The 22553-nt window shown below is 45.2% G+C and overlaps 1 protein-coding gene across 1 annotated transcript in view; it reads right to left on the bottom strand.

Annotated features, from left to right (window-relative positions):
* LOC128715355 (protein outspread) overlaps positions 1–22553 on the bottom strand; it is a 177943-nt gene that overhangs the window by 10836 nt on the left and 144554 nt on the right. The window contains exons 6-7 of the mRNA XM_053810238.1: positions 17261–17404; positions 11485–11544 (exon numbers count right to left, since the gene is read on the bottom strand). Of these exons, the coding sequence (XP_053666213.1) occupies positions 11485–11544; positions 17261–17404 (204 nt within the window). The remainder of the gene's footprint in view (positions 1–11484; positions 11545–17260; positions 17405–22553) is intronic.

The raw sequence follows: 22553 nt of genomic DNA, 5'->3' as shown, positions 1-22553 counted from the left end.
TGGCCAGAATCTGAAGAGAACGTAACGCGCACCCCGTCCTAATTGTCCTTAAACTATTGACCCACTAATAATTGCCGGTGCTCGACATCAACTCCAAAGTCACGATTTGCGTACCACGTACAGGAACGAATCACGGAAAAATGATTCATCGCGATCGCGGTAGGTGGTGGTGGACATTCGGAAGCGCTAAATACTGTGTAGCAACGGTGTTAATAAGCGAACCAATGGATTGTGATCTTTTGTATATTGCGTGGGGGGGCAGTGCAGCATTACCGAAAAAAGCATGTTGAGCTCTTCTTTTGAGCATAAATTTCTTACGTAAACAACAACAAAAAAAACTTCCCCTTGCAGGTATGAAGCCCATACGCGAAGGGCATCTACGCATACGGGGCAATCTACTGCACGATCACGATCGTGTTCAAATTTTCAGAGCAGAATGTTATTTACCGCTCAGCAATCCATCGTGCTGCTTATGCTAAAATTATGCCGTGCCTTTATCGAGCTTCCAAACGTTGGAGAGCGAACGATTGTGATGTTTTCGACACCTTCCGAAGGTTAATTTCATTCCAACCGGACCATTGGTACGGTATGGCAGATTAAGGCGTGATAGAACGGATCGATCTAGCGGTCGCTTTATCCCTGAACCGGCCACATATAAAGCCTGCTGGATGCCAGGGATGTATGGTACCATAAAAGTAAGCCATTCTCATCGATTGGCTAGCGATTGGATTATTTTACGACTGCAAAATCCAATCGGTTGTACACACACACAATGCACCGTGAGTAGTGGAGCGCCTTTCTTGACGATGCCTGAATGGTGCCCTGTGCAGGGAAAGGTACCGAGCCCGCAAAGGTGGGTGTGATTCGGTAGCTTATCCATGCAAAACATGCTCATTTTATTGAGATTTCAATATTATGATTCACCGGTGATTTTCTCGATTCGGTACGGAATATTTCAAGGGGGTGGCTCGCGTGGCTATTAGTGTGAAGTGCATGACCTGGGCGCACGGTTCGGGCTTTCAATTGTCACGCAAATTGATTCTCGTGCAGTGATACTTTACGACCGTTAATGCTTAGAGAAGGGTGGAATTTAGTATCGTGGATAACGAAATGAACACCGCAATAAACATTAGTTCATCAGGCATAAACGGTCAGATGATGTAGGGTGGATTGTTATGACGATACGTTATTTATGGCTTGTATACTCATTGACGTATTTGTCACATTGTATAATCTTGGTTCAATGAGCATAATAATATATCCATTTAAAAACAATACAAATGTGAAAACTGAAATAAATAAAGTATTTTTAATCTTTTTGTTATGCTTCCTGCGATCTTGTCAATATAATTGATGACATACGCAACTTGATAAGCATAACGCCTAAAGGTATGCATTGCGCACCGTAACATTGCATTTTTATCAGTTCTTGAGCGTATTGTAAGTTGCTTTTAGGTAAGCAAAAGAATGTGTCTCACGCTGGACAAAGCAATTATAAAAAAAGTAAATTTCAAATGTAACGAATGCTGTGTCGTTGTTGTGTATTTAAAAATAAACTTTTAAAATGTAGAATCATGTGAAAACATCTGATTTTTCATTGTTTTTTTTCATCACGGTAAAATGCAGAATAGAATTACGATATCAGATATGAAGGACAGCAAATGCATAACGAATTCCATTTTGCTTGAACGCGCTCGTAACCGGTACGGTAAAGCAATCGTACAAATTACGATAACCTTTGCGCATTAATATTGCATGGAATGACAATAAAACATAGATCCGATCCGTGCCTGACCTTGAAGGACGAGCGAGCGGAAATACCTCAACCTAGAATGACGACATGCATAAAACAAGCAGCGATAAGCGAGAAAAAAGGAAGGATTGAAGGAAATTACAATAGAATGTGCGCATATTACGAGCGCATTAAAACCCATGACGATACTCGATGCTCGGTGTTTTTAATGAGAGGGAACCGCTCGTCCCTTAAAACACTGGACGTCCAAGGTGTTCTCAATGAATCGAGCCGCAGTCGGCGACAAGCGTGAATTAAAAATGCACCACCACGATGACGGTTAGCCATTTGGTCAGTTATCGGTAGATAATATGCTGGAAAAAGGGCAACACAATCACGGGTGTGATGGAAAATCCGTGCGGAGCGTTCTTTATTGGTCGGCCTGCCAACACTTTTATTGCTTTTCCATTAAAAAGTCGTTCGAGGTGCGTGTGGCTGGTGATGCACATTAGGCGACAAAAGGGGATTTCGCCGAGTGCTCCCGTCCTTCTGCCTGCTCCAGTGTGTGATCGACGTCTGCCATATCCGCAAACGATCGCTCGCACAAAGCTATCAGTTCGCGATGGTTTGACCACAACTTATCGAGCTCATCCAACTGGCGCGATCGACGTGCGGACAGGAATGTCAGTTGTGCTACCCGTGATCCACACACTCATTAAAGGCAAAGGTAGGCTTATTATCGAGTTGGTGGTTTCAGCGCGTCTTGGCTTCTTCCGAAATCATCCTTTAGAGCTACATCCACACAAGTTGAACCTCAGTACGCACAGAAGGCCACAGATTGATCGACGTGTCTTCCTTCCCCGTCGGCACGGGGAGTGCGTGAGTGTGATGGCTACTTGTAATGAAGGCACATCCGTACGATGGACGGGGAAATGAAAACGTATCACCACAGCCCGATCCGCACAGACGGAGACGCTCGTTACCGACTTTATTAGCGACATACCCGGTCGCATGCGAATTGTAATAAGTAATAACAAGTATTAACTAAAGTAAATAGGCCACTAATTTCCACCCAACCGGTACCGGCACGGTACTGTTGGTCCTTGCGTACAGGGGGATGGACGGTGTTGGTGGGTGTTGTTCACTCTTGCATGCGTTTAGTTTGGTGATTAAAGAAAGAGCGTAAAGTTACAGCGAGATTGAGCTGAAGTTTCATCGAACAAGCATCTCATTAACGGTGGCAGTAAATCAGACGAGCGATTAAGACGATACTCGCTCGGGGGAAAATAGAAGTATAATTTAGTAAAGGATAATAAAACAAAATAGTCCTTTCGCTTTTTCCATTATTTTAATTTCTAGAACAATGTAGCTTCTTGATTAGTTTGTGTTTCATAGTTGCATAGCAGGGATATTAATGGATATTAAATGTAGTTAAACGCGTCCATGATCTTCGCTCCCGCAATCTACGGATTCATTCCGATGAATCGGACATAAAACGTAAACACATAAAATGGTTCTCGCTGCAAGTAAGCTCAAGGTTCCTCTTGGTTGAGTAGTGGAAAAAATGCAAGTTTTTACTTCCACCTAACAAGCTGGCGTTTGTTTTACGATCGGGTTTTAGTATTGGCTGTCGCCGGACTCCACACAAGCTTTGTGCGTTGGAGCAAGGAGTCAATAAATCGCACTGGAATAACTTGTTGACAAATAGTCGCTAGATGCCAATTGCAGCAAGTGTCATAAATGGTCGATGCAATGGTGCGAAAAATCTTGAACTTTTTCGCCTATAAGTATGCAACCTTTTAACATCGATTTAGGTTATTAGGATATACTTTTATTACGGATTTGTTCGAATTAGTTACCGCCTCTGGTTGTCATACTTTCAGGAGAACATATTCAAAAATCAAACATTATAGATAATTAAGGTTCGATGAATAGATGAGCTGGTTTTGGGAGAAATGCTCTTTTTTGAACAATAATAAATAGGCTTTTATAAAAAGATTGCATATTTCAAGGCGTTTAGAGCAAAAGACACAACGGTGTAGAGCCTAGTATTTATGCCGAATTATCTGTTACCATCTGTAATAGAACTTATTCTATTAGAATGTATGCGTCCTTGAAACACTCATGAACAATGCGTCCAGGTTCCAGACTCCAGGTTCTGAAGTATAGTCCATAAAGTTTTAACTCGTTTTACCAATCGTTACTACTGCGAGGTAACATACTGCACCTGCACGTCAGTAGATGTATACTATTTATTATAATGATTACGGCAAGCATGCTGTTTCAAACGCTTCGGTCTAATTCCGGACAGTGCTGTACTGCACCGCATGCAAAACCGTGCCGGAACGTGAGTCACACGTACGACGCCGGTAAATTATGTTTTATTCCACTTGTTAACATCCTTGTTGTTTGCTGGTCGTTCTAGATGGAGAACGGGAAGATCATGTTTTCGTGCCGTTCGGTACGATTCGATTGATCGTGTGTAACCTCGGGTTCGTTTTCGGTGGTTGTGGCATGTTGTGCACGAAGCAATCGGTAAAGAGGGCGAATGGGGAGTGAAGCGAATCTCGTTTGCAACACACTCCATCTGCACACACTGCTCCGGTGTCTCCGTCAGTTGGAGCGTGTGAAAACGTGCAAGAATCTAGATGACGTTCGAATGGGTGTAGTAGGTGTCGAGATTGTAACAAGCTGGCTCGATAAAAGCCGATATAGCCCGGAATTCCAGTAGTGCCCCAAGAGTTCCCTTTTTTTCCTCTCCGCGCAACATAATCAACTGGTGGCAGTTGCGGATCGGGATACCTCTAAAGATGGTAGAACGGCACGTCCTTCTCCCCAATAATGGTATTCTCTATGCAGTTAGTAACACGTTTGTGTGCTTCTGTTGATTTACAGGACCGTTCTAGACGCCTGCATAACGTACAATTCGATACAGACTACCGAAATAATTGCCACTCATTTGTTCGACTTTAATTTGTCCATATTACCGGGTTAATTTTTATGCAAATTGCACCGTTGATTAGCAGACCGCCGATGCGGTCTGGCGCTTCGGACACCCGTGGAACAAACCTGGAAACAGCTCGGAGACGGATCGTACTAACTAGCATCGATTACCACGCATCCAGGCGGGATGAACAGAAAAAAAATATCAACGATGGACGAAACCGGTAGTGGAGACCGCTTCCCAGTTCGAGCAGTTCGTGGTAATTGTTCCGTGTTGAATGCCACGCAGAAATAGAGTGTCTCTTTGGCTTTGTAAGTGTAGCGAAATGAAGAAAACATGTCTAGACCCGGTTCGCTTGCCGATCTTCACGCAGAACCTCTCACGACACGAAATCTTCGCTAAGAATGCGCACGGGGTAGGTTGTGCGAATGGACGCCGGACAAGAGCGGCCCAATTATCGGACGGTGCAGTGGAGTGATGGAGTGTGTGTGTGTGGTGGGTTGATCTATACGGCCTGAAGGGATGCTATGATCTGCCTGCCAGGCTTGGATGGATGCACCGGTCATGAGTGTACCGCCGCACTTCGGAAGGGAGAGTGTAATTATTTATGCATCACTCATATCATTTCTACCAGTCTACCCCAGCGAGACGGTAGATGTTCTATCCCGCAGGGGAAAAAGAATTCTTCCTAGCATAATGGAATAGAACCATGCCGCATGAACCACAGAACTATCGGCGGCGCGGTCCTTCCGGTAAACGACAGGCAGGACGGTGTCTGGCACCAACGAGGCGGCTAGTGACCACGACCACGACTGATGCCCGCTTACCGCGCATGTAACTAGCCCGGATCTTCCGATGCCACTCATCGGCCAACTGCTGACTGTTGGGACGCCCCATTGCTTGCCGGATCCGTAACAACATGAATATTTGCTATAATTTATGGATTGTTTTCTCGCGTGGAGCATCTTTTCTGTGTTCGTTTTCGTTTTCGTTCGGAGAAGATTCTCTGATCGAATTGCGTTCGAACCGGCGGTACGAGGGCCTCCCCGGGAACGAGAGCCGGCGTGGCCGGACGCCGCCGTAAAGATTCGTGTTTGCTGCTGTTCACAGCACAGTGGATATAAGAAACAGACTGGCGATCCGATTGCTTTTCGTGAGAACATTGCACCCGAGCACCGCGTTCTTCCCCGTGATTTCACGTGGCCCACAGCCGACTGGTAGCGTGTTATGACAAGTCTCACATTTCATGGCGTATGTTCAAAATTGTCGGTTTGTGTCCGAAGTCTGGCGGGATAATGATAAGTTATCTTGCTGGGCTCATGCTGGGCGCTTGGTTGGGAGCATTTTTTTTTATTTCCTCCAGACCAACGGGGGAGGTTGAATTCTGGAAGGTGGAAGGCCAACATTTAACATGCCCACTTTTACACGTTTGTGCAGCTGGAAGATCTCATTCGGATGTACAGGGCGATACGAAAGCGATAGACGATAGAGGATCGTGTTGGGAGGAAGTGAAGGCATCTCCCACTGTTCGCTACACAGCGTAAATCGTTTAGATAAAAGGTAACGGAGCTAGATTTTACACCTGCTCGGGGAAGACTTCCGTGGGGAAGACATCAGGAGATCATATTGCACGTTGGATCGGGTTTAGGTGATCTGTTTATATATTGCACCAGGATTACTGCGTGAGGTATTAAAGATGAGATCCGATTTCATGGCTGTTGTCGATGAAGTCGATATGACCAGATCCCAATTGTCATGTTCCAGATTAAGGATGCTCTGGGAGATAGCACAAGACGCTCTGTGTGGTAAACTGGAGCTTGCAATATTACAAAATAAGCAATCCAAATATGAGTGTAACTAGACCATTAGAAGACTTCTGAGGTAAAATATGATGTCATTGGTTTACTTAACTCACCCTTAACTTCAACCCCCTACAGCGATCTATACAATCGGTTTCTTGACGGAAAGATTGCTGGTGTCATCTACTTGATCTTTCAACGATAAAATCAATGGGAAATGGATATTCGAAGCGGCTTGGCAATGTACCATCAAGCACCTACTTAGAACCCGGCGATCGTCGGTTGGATTCACCGAGGAGGGGTAAACCTGCCAGGGATTAATAAATTTTCTCGCCAACCGATTGCCAACCGATTCCCATCTAATAGTCGAATAGTGGTGCGCACCCACATTTATCCCTTCCTTCCTCACGCCCAGTATGCAGTGCATATGCAATTTTGCGATAATGATCGCACACAGCACACCGGATGGTACGGGGAAGAATGCGAAAGAGAGTTCCCCCTGGTGGGATTAAGTGCAATGCTTCTGGTGCGGTACGGCCCGCGAAGGTTGATGCACCGATCGTACACTTCACCGTGCCTGATGTGCAGCATGCAGAAGTAGCGGCGGCGTGATTTATAGGGACTAGAACGCTGCCCGGAGGTTGACCCGCCGGTTTGCCGATATATATTGGCAACGTCGTGCGCACAGGCACATGGGTTTTGTACATTTAAATTAGTGTTTGTTTGTTGTTTATTCTTGCCCCTTTGCATCCCCCGTTGTCAAACCGCCACGCGAAAACCGCGCACAGCGATGAAGTTTATCCTCCTCCACCCGGGTCCGATCCGATTCCAGGACCATAAATATTAATTGAAGTGTGCCCAATGATGCGAGAATATGATCGCAACGATACCAATTAAGAGTGGAACCGGCGAAGGATCGCTCGATGTTTCTACTAGTGCGTCCCCCCCCCCCCCCCCGCTCGTCCCGATGACTTGTAGCCGTCCCCCTCCCAAATGTCATCATAGTTTGTCGTTGACACACAGAGAGCCGGGCGCTTTAACAGCGTTCCCGAGCGCTAGAGCAACAAACGGGCCATGCAAAATCCCCAGCAAATGAGAAGCGGGAACAGCGACACCGGTCCCGGTGCTGTGGGTTAAATTGGTACCCACCTTTTCTGGTACGCCACCAACGGCAGAAAGGCAACTGCATTCTTACGCGCCAGAAGAATGCATTTGCAACGACAAACCCCGTAGGCCGCGGTGCGCAGTGTTACCACAAATTTGCATTTTTATGAATTGACTTTTAATTGGCTTCGACTGCGGATCGGAACGTTTGTTAAATGAAAATAAAGCACTCGGTGCGACGAAGGGCCGAGACGGATGAGATGTTGTCCAGCAAGAGGAGGGGGAAGGAGTTCAGCTGTGGCGCAAACAAAACACCAAAACGAGTGGCCAATTTTCGGCGTTGCACGTAGACCACCTGCAATGTTTAAGTTCCCTCCGGGAACCATTTTGCTTGCTACCGTGTCGAGGTGGAGAGATCGTTGCGACAGTGCCCATTACAATGCTCGACTACTACCGCTAACCCGGTGTTCGACGGATAAGTGTCACGTTGACAATTAGACATCGGACGTGGAGACGGCTTCGTTTTGACAGTTGGCAGCTAGCAAACGGAACGGAACAAGAATGATGTAATAATAATAATGCGTCAGGTCAGATCAACGGCACCGTTCGTTCGGCCTGTCAGGTTTGCTTTGCATAAGGAGCGGCGCCAATTTGTGCTTAAGTGGCATCGTGTTTACTTTAGCGTGTTGTTGGTCCTGTTCTTGGTCTTGTTAGAAGAATAACACGCATAATGCAAACGAAGAACCAATTTCATGATCATGGCTCGCTTTTTTCCCCCCTTTTTTAAACCGAAAGGGTCATGAGCTTAGCAGATGAGAATAAAGGTGAACTATTCGATTTGATAATGTTTATTGAAATACCTTTTCCAACCTGGGTGAGGTTGGCTAAAGTAGACTTTTCGATACTGGTGCGATCGGGGGGTGCGTTTATGAGCATCCTTGAAAGGTCAGGACTCGAAAACGATCGATGGTCAATCACAGGATTAGCTTGCAGAAAGCCGTACACGGTATGGCCGTACATGTAAAGAACTGAGCCTCACCCTCAACTCCCTCAAGCCACCCTCGTTTGCCGGAATGGAATGCAACCATCGCACCATGGCATGGTCACGGGAAAGCAAAGTCCCACATACGGCGTTTGCTCACACCCAGGGAAACATCCAGACTATTAAAGCCGACCCGGTGGAACTGGAGCCAACCGTTGCAACATTGTTGTCACAGCATCAGCGTGCTGTCCGTACCAGAAACGGGGTGGAACGTTTGCACGAACATGCACATTTCCCGGTCGGCAGCAAACCGCACTGACCCAGGCCGGGTCACGCCGGCTTACAAAACAGGCGGACCGCCATAAACATGTACGGGAAATGATTCGCCATTAAGGTGCTACATAACTTTGCGCGTCATCTTGGTCGTGGTTGTTTGTTGGCATGCATAAGGTGAGTGTGTGTCGTCCTTGTATTTTTTTCCCCCGTTCTGTCCAGGAGAGAAACCCCCCTGCTGGGCCGGAAGGGGTGCATTTCATCTTGCCGGTACCGATGGATTAGGTGCCGAAGCATCGATATGATTTTCGCTTAATCGAAATCAAAGAGATTGGTTTAATTTCATCCATTATCGTGTCCATCAGCGGGATGATTATAATCATCATTACTAGCTCCAGAAACTATGCACGTGTTCGTTGGCTAATGATGGGTGAAATGTCCCATTTGGGAAAGAAATTTACACTACCATTATATAAACTCTCATCAAGGAGGAGATGGCGGAATGGGCGAAATGGTGTTGCATTTATCATAACACAAAAAATGCTCGTGTTGGATTTAATGGACCATCATGCTCTTCAAATTATTCCATTCCAATAACCGATCAAATACCATTACACTTTTTAATTTTTTACCACACTTAATAACCCAACAACATGCAATACGAAAATAATAAAACCTTTCACCTACAGAGTGTCAGGCTACAAATTGCACACCGACGGACACTTTAGGCGGCTTAAAAAAAACAGCTTCAAGTCGTGTTTGATCGCATCATTAATCAAGCCGTACTGCCCCAAGGCCACTACTAGCCAACAACAACGCATGAAGTCAAGAGATCGACAGTCGAAGCTGCACGGATACGAGTGACACATGCTGCACATACATTCTGAGAAAGTTATTAATCATTGGCTAATCCCGTGTGACCATCGGTTGCATCGATCGCGGGACCAGGTTTTGCGGTTGGGGCTAATGCACCTTGCGGCAAAACATACGTGCACTGCACACCCTTCTTTGGAATTAAGCGCCATGGCTGAACGATTGATCGGTGTCACACCTGTGCTGGTGATGCAGTTTTGGTGTTGCTGGTCGATTTCAAAAATAGCACCACCCTGTTGTAGCGATCGTCGTCGTGTATTGATTTTTAATTGACTAATGAACCGTCCTGCGGTTCGTTCGGGTCAGTTGGTTGTCAATTCGATCGAACCAACACTATCTCATTATCACCTTCGTCATCTCAGTTGTAGTTGAAGCTTTGAGATCGATTATTAACGGCGAGCAGCAGAAAACAGCTCCACCATTCTGTGGTGTATCATTTGTCATCGTGTAGTTGACCTCTTCCTGTTGTTGGAGGACATTTTTTCTTTAAGGAGGATATATTATATTGAGTTCCTTCCTTGTCTTTACCACATCTTTTCTTCATTTGTTCAACTTCTTACAACCTTACTTACAGAGCCATTAATGAGCCAGCGGAAGGTGAATGTGTACTTCTGTTTCTCAGTTTTAATTTGTCCTCTTGTTTGTTTACCGCGGGAAGTGATCCTGGTCACGGCACCAAGAAACAACATTATTTCCCTTCCAATGCGAGATGGGTTAGAAATATGACGTGCCTGGTTTCTGCCGTGGTGCGATTGGCAGCGCAAGAATACTTGGTGCATATTTTACCATTTGCAAACCGAAATCACGACATTGCCCACCATCCCACCCGGTGACCGCATTCAGGTTCGAAACCCGCAACACAGGATGGCCGGTGACTCGGCACCGCAGCTAAGTATGTGATTAGCATCCGTAAAGTATTGGATTAAAATAATAAACGGGTGAATATATTGTGCAATTAAAAGTGAATGAGCTAGCTAGCGAGGTACGTAAAGGGTGGATTGCAATTGCAGCCCGGCGCTCATCGCTATCCAGTTGGTGGTGGTGAATTGATTCGCTTTTTGCGGATGTGTGTGCTTGTATCGTATCGTGAACAAAAAAAAAAACAAATGCACAAACTCATCGGGTGTTAGGTCTTTGCCTTGGTTGTGCTACAGCCTACATCAACACCGAGTGTGTATGGTTCGGCGAACAGGTTGTGTGGCAGCGGGCAGATCATTAGCCCTAGCTGAACCGGGTCTAAGCACTGCAACGGTTTTGCTCAAACACGCAGCTCTCATTTGTTGGCGTTCGGAAAAATCGGTAGCATTAGGCAAAACACTGCTTCTGCTGGTGCTGCTGCTGCTGCTACGGACACATCCGCTCCTTCCGGACGTTCTGTGGCGCAATGTTTTTGGCGAAACCCGCTCATTTACAGCTAACGGTTGCGTACGGGCAATCAGTGCAGGTATTACGCAAAACGAGCGGGAAAAATTAAACAGGGACCTAGCGGGTTGCAGCTGTTTGTTAGGAGTGTGCAAACCATTTTTTTTTTTGCTAATAGATATCGATGTCGAATGCATCAGGATTAATAGTGTGCAATATTTCATGCTAATGATTTGGCGTAATCTTTCCTGTTTCAGGCGTGTTTGAAATATTTCATCACAAAAGGGTGTTTTCCTGGCACGGAACGTTGTCTTTACAGGCACATTAGGCACATGTTTTAAGTGTTATAGGCAGACAGCAAAATTAACTAGCACTGGTACTAATATTGATATGTTTTTCGTCCCTAATGATCGACATTTACCTGCGCCAGATTCGATGTGCGAATCGATCCCAGAGTCAATGTCGTCTGGCTCACCTGTAAGTAAAAGAAAAGGAAACAAGTTAAAGATAAGAAAGTGAAGAAATCTTTTACCATTTCCTACACCTATTTTTATGTAAATGCATGAACAAAACAGAAATTACAATTATAAATTCGTTTTTTCGCTCAACAATCCACTAATTTTAACATTAACGAAAGGATGTACCCGAAAATTTGAGCGAAGGAAAAGCGTTTACGAGCGGGTTTTGCTTTTAATTCATTCCGACGTTCCGAATCAGCTGACATTTACATAAGCATGTATAATTCTAGCAATCGGCTTCCATTTCCCACCGGACCCATCCGTCCGCGATAAACTGTGCACGATTGGGTCGGCGATTAACGGCGTGAGAAAACCGAAACCGAATTGTGGTGCGACACATACGCAACGCGGTACGCGGTGATTAATACGTTGCCTTTGCGTTAATACGCTGACAAACGCGCTCGAAACACAAGTGTGTCTGCGAAAGCATCGGGAAGGTAGTGGGAATGAAAAAAAAAATCCATCCGTATCACCCCCCAATTGGCCCCCCATAATACCAGAGCAGGAAAGGAAAAGGTTTTTATTTTGCTGCCCAAAAAAAAAAATGGATTCCCTTTGGCCGGTGCGACAATGTAAGAAAAGCTCCGAAAAACATCGTTCGGAAGCTATTAATCACTGAAATTGTGTCCCCTGAAATGGTGCGCGCACAACATCCGAATCAGTTTTGGAAGGGGGTCCACACTGTGGAGCACTGCGGAAACATAAAAGTGCTTTCTTTCGGTAGGTTTGCTGCTGTACGGACCTAACCGGGCGATAAGTAATCGAACACGATCCGAACGAAACACGTGGGAACAGGTAACGAGCAGAAAGACATGCAGGAGTTGATCGTTTCCGCTGGTAAGCATTAAAGACGTCCGTTGTTCATTAGAGCCGCGATGCCGGCTGAATGGAAATGGGGCGGCAGGTAAAATAAAATCGTTCAACAGTGGTTTTCTGTGTGTGTGTGTGGTTGTTGAACCGAATTTCGAACGAAACATTAACATGAATGAATGTCAACTTGAGCTGACCGGTAGTTAATCGAAAGGGAAAACGTCGACAATCGACCGTGGCCAAATTCGGTGTCGATCATGAGCCGTATTGAGCCGTTTGCGCGAGTGTGTGGTACGCATATTAAGATAAGACTCCGCACCACCACACCGGTCGACATATGGCCGAACACAGGGTGGCGACTTTCTTCTCTCCATCGGGCTGTTAATTAAAGTTTCCTCTTTCTTTACGCGCTCGAAACGTGCGATGACGATGGACAGCAGTTCATAAACACAGGAAGCGACAGGGTTCGCCGGGTGTAAAGGCAGAGCGCCATGAAATGAAAGTGAAATCGTTTATCGATCAACGCTCGCTTGTGGCGTGTGCACGGTGACGTGCAACGGTTGGTTGGTTGATCCCGAGAAATTACGACACCACGGCTACGTTTCGCACGGGAGCGTGGCGTGGTGCAAAAATGTGGGAAATGTTTGGCGAAACGAAAGACTTCAACGGTTCATTGATCAACGCATCAATGGTATGGCTCGGCGGTAAGCGACGAACCTTTGTTTGAATTTGTACCTTGGGCGTCGCGATGACAGAAAGTTGTTGCTTTGTTGTTTGTGGTAGTTCTAAAATGTAAAAAAAATATCGTAGGAAATGCCCTACGAAATGAAAGACTTCAACGGTGCGTATCAAAGCTTTTGCGGTGGCAAGCGACGAACCTTTCTTTGACTATGAGAATTTGCTTTTGAGATATGATAAAGAATCGAAAGTCTATCTTTTTACAATCGTAGTAATATATTGATGATGTGCTGTTTGATAACACTTGCATAATGTTATATTCTGGATAAAGCTTGTGTCACAAAATGCATTTTATATCCCACAGCACAAAAGGATATTGAAATAAATGCGTAAGAGAAACTGAAATCCCATCACCAATCTGCACCCAATCAAATCCAACTTTGCAAATACACTCGAAATGAAGAAAGAAATTTGCAACTCGTCAGCGTCGTGATCTCCATCTAGATCACGTATCACGTTTGGCGGGGGGTTTCTTTGCCCCCCCTCCCCGAAAGGTATCTCATTTCTTCGTGATGCGCTTGCAGAAGTCATTGCAGCACGGCGCAATCGTAAAGTCGTGCAGTACCCACTCAGAATGATGATCGCAGCCGGTTGGTAAGGACGATGGGACCTAAGGTCAAGGGTGTACACCACCAGACCAACCACTATGAGCCATTCCTGTAATTCTCTCCGATTTGGCGAGTCCGTTTGATGGTGGATGCAGCTGCCGGTTCTTATCACCGATCCTCATCGGCGTTCAATCAAACCGAGTTGTTGTGCGAGCTGTCATCGGGTTTGCTCCGGGTCTGGAGACCCCCGCTGAAGGATGGATCCAACCGCAAGGATGGATCACATTTCTTCGATTGACGGTGCGATTTCTTGATGTGGATCTATTAATTTAACCTACAACCGAGTACCGTGGCAGCCGATTCGTCGAATAGAGGTTCGCTGTATGATCATCGCAAATGCGTAGGGAGCGAGCCGTGGGATAATCGCCGGCTACCGCGGTATGCGCGTGTTGCAAGGAGTTTAAAGCGAAATGTAACGCACGATCGGTTGCCGATTGGCGGCTTATGTGTGTGTGTTGGAAATTAATATGAGTTTATGTCTTTATTTACGTCAGCACGGACAGTTCGGTCGTGAATCGCAGTGTGAGCTAAAATGAGGTTTTAGGTATCATGCTTTAACTCAATTTAAGTAGCTTACGTCTTTACGGATTTTAATGATCCCGTAAAACGTCGTTATGCGTGAGCACATAAAATGAATGTGCTCGGCAGAACAAATGAAACCAAAACCATGTTGTATGAAAGCATTTGGTGTTGTTGTGTTTGTGAAACATATAGAATTATGAAGTTATGAAGAAACCATAAAAAATACTGCTTTAAGCGTCTAAAGGGGTGATATGTTTAGCTATATCAACGTTTGCCCGAGCGGATGTGGCGCTAATTAAGGGCTCACTTTCTATCCGGTATCCGGCGTTTCATTAAAAAAACGACCTTTGCGGCCCGACCGATAAGCGGTGCCGGTAGAAAAGCGCACTGAAACACTGAAATAAACACATAAAACTCATCATTTAAATTACCGTCATTACAGCAGTGCGTAGGGCAAACAACAACAGTGTGCGCATAATTTATGATGATTTGAGTGCGAGTTTTCCTCACATCCACATTGCGCGCGCATACGTTGTGCGTGAGCGCGCAACACTCGCCGTCGCTACGGGTGCTCCCGATCAATCACGACATCGCGGCGATTGGTGACCATCAGCGATGTTAATCGAAAATGATTAACTATCACCACGGTTCAGCTGAATGTCACGTAGGCATGAAAGTTTTTCACCCGTTTCTAAACGAGAAAAGTTTCATCATTCCTCCGCTTCCGAACGGAGGTATGGGATGGGGGTTTGGAGCGGTTGTGCTTTTCTTCGAAGCGTCAAGCTGCAGCGAACGAGCGATGTTCGGCTAGGAGCGTTTCGATATTCTATCGTGCAGCTACAGTATGCTGGTGCGTGCCCATAAAGTGTATTATTTATAAAATTCATTAATTTTAATTAAACTTTATGCGTAATTATTCCCGGCCATTCGATGGGACGGAACCGCAGCGGCTAATCGGATTGCACGAATCTCGCCTGAAGGATGCGAGGATCGTTACGATCAACGATCGGTTCGTCCGTCTTAAGCGCCACCGGTTGTAAGGAACGTACGCATGCAGGCACTGGGATGGCAGATCTTGCGACGAGTTGCCCCGCAATGGAACATAACATTTTATTAGCAGGATCGGTGCATATCCCCCGGAGCGTCGTTCGACTGCTTCCAACGTACGATCGATGTCTGCGCGTCATATTGTAAGCACGTGAATGCGTGCGTGTGTGTGTGAGTGTGTGTGTGGAGATTTTCACAAGGATCTAGAAATTATAGTGTGTGGAGCGATCGCGCATATAGGCAAGCAACGCGAAGAAAAGAAGATCATTCATCTTCATCCTAGTTTTACGAACGGCATCAGCAAACGATCGCGCGGACGATGAAATTGTCTCCGGGGGTAAACATTGGCGGTCTATCGCCATCGCTAGGATCGTCCACAAACAGACACACGGTTCTGTGGCAACATGTTGGAAGCCGCGCTAACGAAGTAAACAACTGCTACTTTGAGGCTCGAATTAAACCTCACACGCAAAGGTATTACGCTCTGATCGGATGGGGGGTTGTGTTTTAGCTTACGGTGCCGCGATACGCAGACGATCGGATCTGCTTAATTGAAAGTATGTTTCCCAAGCGGGCCCGCCCGCTAATGTGTGGAGAAAAGGCGTCAGTAAGCGATGCCAAGCAGAACGTTTATGATCGCAAAACCCGAGGTACAAAATAGTGCAGTTGATCAGGCAAGAGTAGTATTTGATTGTGTGTGATGGAGGACTATTTGTAATATCAACTGAATTATGCACTGAGATTGTAGAATGTAGAAAATATTGGGTTGACATTTTTGGGAAATAAAATCTTACAACAATAATAACGATAATGTTATACATTTATAATTTGACATTCAACTGTTGTGTACATTGTACAGCAACAAGTCAAAATGGAGCAATTAATCAGTTTATTTAATTGGTTTCACTTTTTATCCCTCGCCTCCGCGTGTTTGCTTCAGCCTCCAAAGTATAATCTTTTTTTTTTAATCCGTTCAATAATTCTATTTGATAACCTTGAATTACACCGGCCTGGCACCTTGAACCTTTGCGTGATCTTTGTCGTAACGCCGTGACGCACTTGTTGCACTGGGTTGCAGTGGCTGCAACAACCATCAACGCGCAAGGGGGTTGAACGAATGCGACACACACAAAGAAATGACAGTGTGCGGCAAATCGATCGACAGTTTTGCATCGTAGCGACCGTTGGGGGTAGCGGTGGCACCAGCAAAAAGTGGGATCTTGGCAGGAATCATGACAAATTTAAATTAATTTCACCACACACAGTGCCACCTGGTGGGGCACGGGATTGTAATTTCATGCTGATAATCAAGTGCAAATGTGCATTCGTTGCAGTGGTTTTGTTTGAGTAAAAGGTGAGTGTGTATGTGTGCGGTTACAAAGATGGAGAGAAAAGATAATGTTTAAGTTGTGGCAAATAAGGGATGATTATGAAGTATAATTGAAGACTTGTGGTAATAATAATAAGGAAGTGTGCCTTAGCATTTCGTGACGTAGCAAGACTACGTTTCATATTTTTATGAATGTATATTACCCTTTTCTAGGTACGTGAAATTATTATGTCTAACATCATGCATATTCTAACTCTATTGAACAAAACATGATCCTTTTTAGTGTTTTTATTACTAACATGTACTTTGGAGTTTCCCAGTGATTTTTAAATGAAGAAAGTTAAGATTAGTGCAAATATTTATAATGCTTAAACCCCTTCATGCTAAAAATGCAGAACAAAGTGCAATGGTGACTTAACAATGATGATATCAATATTGAGGTCTTATACAGGTCTTATGAAATCAAACTCTGATCATCATCCATGGTCAAGAAGTGTTGAACAAAATTACCATTAATCAAGTTAAAGAGTCACAGTCAAAACTGCTTAGAAGTAATTGTAAAAACAAAACCCAAACCTCCGTGCAAAAACTGCCACTAGCAAATTACGCAAAACTCACCTGAATCACTGACGTCGACCGATGAACGATGGCGGGTCCGGAGTCGCGTCTGGGCTTTACCGCTATCGAGCTGCAGTGTCAGCTTGTCTCGTGCAGGGGGAGTGTTGCTCTTGGCCGAAATAGCCGACTGTGCTTCGTTGTACACTGTGCATCCGTTAAAAAAAAAGCAAACCGTGCCCATAGCACCAGTGTTTTGTTTGCATTGCGTTGGTCGGGACACGGGTGGATGGAAAAATGAGGAAAAGGTGGCGTGAAGGATCGGGAATGTAGCAGCGTGCATACCGTTCACCATGCAAGCATACACACATACACACACACACACATTCAAACACATTAAACAGAGCAAGCAATCATGCAGAAACAAAATGTGCAAGCATAACATTGGAATGTATTTTTGCGATAAGGAAGGAATGCAGGCGAGGAGGATGCAGTTGCAACCAAACAGATCGGGTGTAAAAGGGCAATGGGGTGGATGGGAAAGATGAGAAAGAAAGAGAAAAAAACGAGAAAGAAAAAGATATAAAAATATAACATATGCAAACAAGTCATAGATTTGCGATCGTTTTATATATAGATACATTGTAAAAAAAAACCCACCTAGTAAGTGCTTATAGGATAAAGTAGAATTTAATCAGGTGCAGTAAAGAGAAAACCACCCGTGGTGTGGAAAAACCGAAAAGGAACAAAGTTCATGCAACAAACCTAAAACGTGGGAGGGTTAGAGATGGGAGAAAAATACGCGACGCGAGTTTCCTGTCGTAACAAAACCAACCAAAATCAACCGTCTCGTTTATTGAGCTGTCATAAACGATCGGTTCGGGCCCTGCTCGACCGCGATTGCCCGGAACGATCGTTATCAACTTTGTAGAGCCAAGCACCGACACCTTGGGCCACCGTAACCAGATCACTTGCAGCAGCTGCACAACGCCCCGGCACGGTTTTTCTCGGTGTATATCTCGTGCGAGAGCAAAATAGAAGTAGCACTTTTAATGTGCCACCCCATCGTAAAGCTGGGTGTACCGAGGGTGCACCAGTTGGCTACATAATTAACGCCCCGTTCGGGCTCCCTGTCCGAAACGCGTGAAGATAAGACGGTGGAAACTCATAAGAAAGATACAAAAAAAATAGCCCAAGCGACCCTTCAACACTTCATTGCCACTGCCACCGGATGCAGCGTAATGCTGCACCTTTCATTTACCGCCACCACCATTTATGGATCTGATTGAAACTGTCGTATTTTATTTCATAACTGAAACCTTTCAACACTTTAACACGTTGCACCATAATCACAAGCGGTGACCAGCCGGAGGGGTGCGGGACCAGCATTGCAATTCCATCGAAACAAAGTGCCGGGCCGTAGTTGGGTAGAATTTATTTTCTAAATCGTTCGCACATTTCTAAAGTGATGGTTTCGTTTTATTCTAATTGCCGGTAATGATAACGGAGTTGTAATCATGGCACTCGGCTGTGACTGTTACATCCTGTCCACTGTCCGTGACTTAGAATGTGGCGCGTACGGTTGCAACATAATTGCAGCGTAAAGGATGTGATAAGGTGTGACCGTAAATTAGGCGCACTTGAAAGGTGTATTGTTTGGAATGTGGGGTGGCTAGAATATAAGATGAAGGGATAATTTCATGTGTGTGCTTGGGGAGATCCGTGTCAGCAAGAAGCGTTGGTCGAACGGTCCAAGATGTCGTCTTATTTCTGTATTTCAAACCACGTTCTTCAAACGTTTTCCTTTATTACTGGGATAAGGAACAGAATAGAGTTCTCCCCCCCCCCCCCCCATTAAGACAAGAAGGACATGCATCTTCTGTGGAAGAGTTCTTAATGTTAGAGTTGAAGAAATTATGATCACATTGAGACGAGCGAGATCGAATGCATCCGCCTGTGAGGCAAAGGCGTACAATTTGCTCAGAATAGACTCACAAGACGTTTATGCACTCTGAATGCACCATCTCTGCACACTCCAAACCCCTCTCTTCGTTGATTTCTCTCTGTCACCAATCCCCAACAACTTCAAAGTGGGCTTTGTTCGGTGCAATTATCATACAATTGATAAATGAGCGTTACAATCGAATGCAACACAGCAATCCCGCTACACCCGCCTTGGTGCCCAGAATGTCTGATGCACACTGATGCACCGATGCATCTCGTAATGGGTGATCTGCGGGGTCGTTTGTGGAGGATCGATTGGTGCGGGGATGTATATTGCCTCCGGTCTGAACGTGTGGCACAATAACGATGCTGCAGCAACATTGTTGCCGCTATGAGTCTAGTAGATATACATACAAAAAAATACACAAAATCGTAACATAACAGAAAAGTCGTTGGTATAATAGCGAAATGCACTTACAGGCACAGGAAATAAAGCTTGCAAAAAGGCGAGTTGGGGAGGCAATGGCAACGTATTGGTTTGGGGGGTGGAGTTTGCTGGAGCTGGTTTTGGGGGTGATATGCGAGAGCCTCAGAATGCATTACACAGCACGCGCACAGTAGGTGATTGTTGGGGCGGTTGGTGTGACGCTGTAAATTATAATTACACGCGAAACTTATCAAAACCGACCCACCGTATCATCCCGTTACGATCAAGGTAACGGGGTAAGGGGTGCGCGAGACAAAAAAAAAGGGGGGGGGGGATGAAAATCTTTCTTCCCATGCCGGGGTGTGACCTCTGCTCATTGATAAATCTTGTACGGTGCAACAATGTATATGCGAAGGAAACATGAATCGAAACAAACAAGCATGCAACAAACCACACAGCACACAACAACCCAATCGACAAAAGCCAATGTTATGGCCGTAACAGAGAGACAACACGAAAAATGGCTGTAATTAATAAGGATCGTTCGGATGTTGCTGTTTTGCTTCAATTCCCTCCCGCCTCCCAAACGAAGGTAGTTACCCTTTGGTGAGTGGGGAGCCACGACGAAATCAATTTATTGACCCGTGCTTAGCAATTGTAGCGCGCCCGATAAACCTGCTTCACGTTGGTAACAATTTATCGACCTGACGATGGGAAACTAAATGGCAAACCGACGGTCGCTTGAAAGGATATTAAAAGCCATCGAAAATGTATATGTTTTGGCCATTTTTTAATGTGTCGAATGCAGGAATATATCTTTTTTTTTTAGCAATGTTCTCTCAAGCCAAGAACCGATGTTTTCTCACAGGGATTTCAAACTGTACGAAAAGTGGTTAAAAGATAACAACGGCAAGGCAAAAAACACAACTGACATGGCATTAGAAGCTGAAGGTAAATTATAAAATAAGATAAGACTATTTGAATTCTCCGTTGTGTGGAGACAGGGGAGCAAGAAACTGGGGAACCGATGCAGCAAGCAAACGATATCAAATATTGGATCCTAACGTATGATTCCATATCGAATCCAGCGAGAGAATGAGCGAATAAGAATAAGAGATAGGCAGCCGGACCAACCCACCCTCGGTTTGCCGGCCAGACAACGTGTCTGTCCGGTATCGATTTATCTTCCGTTTTCGAACCCTTATCCCCTTCCGACCGCCCCATCCCAGGCACGCCGGATGCCTGTAACACTAATCAGCTTCAAAACCTTTGACTGCGCGAATAAATAAACTGTGCGGCGACTCGCATACACGGCTCACGGTTCACCGTGGGGGGGTTTTTCGGGTTCGGTTGCAGTGCAGTAATTCCTCCCCCCCCCATCTTTCCGTCTCCTACCCCGTTTTAATCCCTGGTTAACATCCCGCCTTACCGTATGGTCTGCTGTTGCCCGGAAGACTGTCCGTCGCCAGCTGGGCCAGTCGTCCAGCGACGCTGCGTGCGAGAAATGCACCCGGGGAAGGTTTGGACGGTGCATCGAAAACCGGGCGCGACAAGTTTTCACTTTCATAATTCGTGAAACTACAAGCGGTGGAATATAAAGGGTGAGGAGGGGAGGTTCGTTACAGCAGGAGTTCAACGACCTTCTGTTACGTTGCATTGCGCGCGTTGCAGCAGTTCAAAGACGGCAGGACTCGATCCGGTCCGGATCACGGTGTGTTAGACCGGCGTAGTGGAAAATGCGTCGCACATGTCATGTTATGTGTTTTGAGAGGGTGATGGGAGGGGGGGGGGAGTAGGGGGAAGGTAAATATTTTTTTGGACATCGTTATTTTTCGCTTGCATCTTTTTCACGATGCCACCACACTTCTTGTGCATCGGTGGCTAAAATACCATTCACGAGCAGGTTTTGCCAACTGCCAACATCAAAGCAGGTACCGTACAGTAGACTAGGCTTCATTAAAAGCTAATTTATCATCTTTGTTGTCCCGTGCCCGCGTGCGGAGCTGGGGATGTTGGTGGTGGTGGTGTCAAAGATGTCATGCACTTTCGGAAGAGTACACACGCTTCCGCGAAATGCATCGAGCTGCAGACACCGCATCGGTTGCATCGGTACCGTGTATGCCGGTGCGGTGGAAACATCTTGTTGGCAGTTTGCCAAAACTCTGGCTCGTGTGCTTCTTTTTCGCTAAAAAGTTTTCTTTTTGGAACAACAAACAACGTTCGCTCCGGTACTGCTTGTGTTTGGGGACGGTTTATGCATCAGGCACATGTTTTCGTTCAACTTTCAGTCGTCCAACCTACTTATGCGATTGGAACGTTTGGACGATGTGGAGTATGGGGAGGTGTGTGTGGTGCAAATACACTACACGAGATTTTAATTTTGTCAATGTCGAGATGATGAAGATGAATTTAAACAACGGAGCTTGTGTGTTATTTCATTTAGACCAACTGACAATCCGTATCACCAATTCCGTCGTCGATGCATATGCCCACAGACTTTGGTTTTTAGTTCATTTTTAAATGTCAAATATGTTATATGTTCGTTCGTTAAGTACGAACATATAGCTATGGACAAAACTTTGGAGTTCCCAAAACTAAACTTCTTGATAATAAGTCCACATTCTACAATTAGTTTAGTTGCTGCTACAAATTTCGAGCTGTTGGTAACGTCGGATTAGACATCATTTTAAACATTTAAAGTTTAAAGACCTCTCAATATATCAATAATTAGTATTTAAACAATTGAAATACTGATGTTCAAGATAGTAATAATTGAAGTGGTATATCTGGGAGCGGCGTCGGTCCTACACGACAGGACTAGGATAAAATCTCATCCGAACCGTTCCTCTGTAGCAAGGATTCGTAAGAAAAGTCTAGTATGAATGAATGAATATCCAATTGTATAAATTGTTAAAAATCGTTGTTTCTACGAAGTCATATTCATTAAGAGTTCAAATGCTGACATTAACGCCACACCAACTTATC

The sequence above is a fragment of the Anopheles marshallii genome, chromosome 3, assembly GCF_943734725.1.
Source record: "Anopheles marshallii chromosome 3, idAnoMarsDA_429_01, whole genome shotgun sequence".
NCBI lineage: Eukaryota > Metazoa > Arthropoda > Insecta > Diptera > Culicidae > Anopheles > Anopheles marshallii.
Note: the sequence above shows the minus strand (reverse complement) of the source record. Positions and strands in the feature narration are given on the sequence as shown.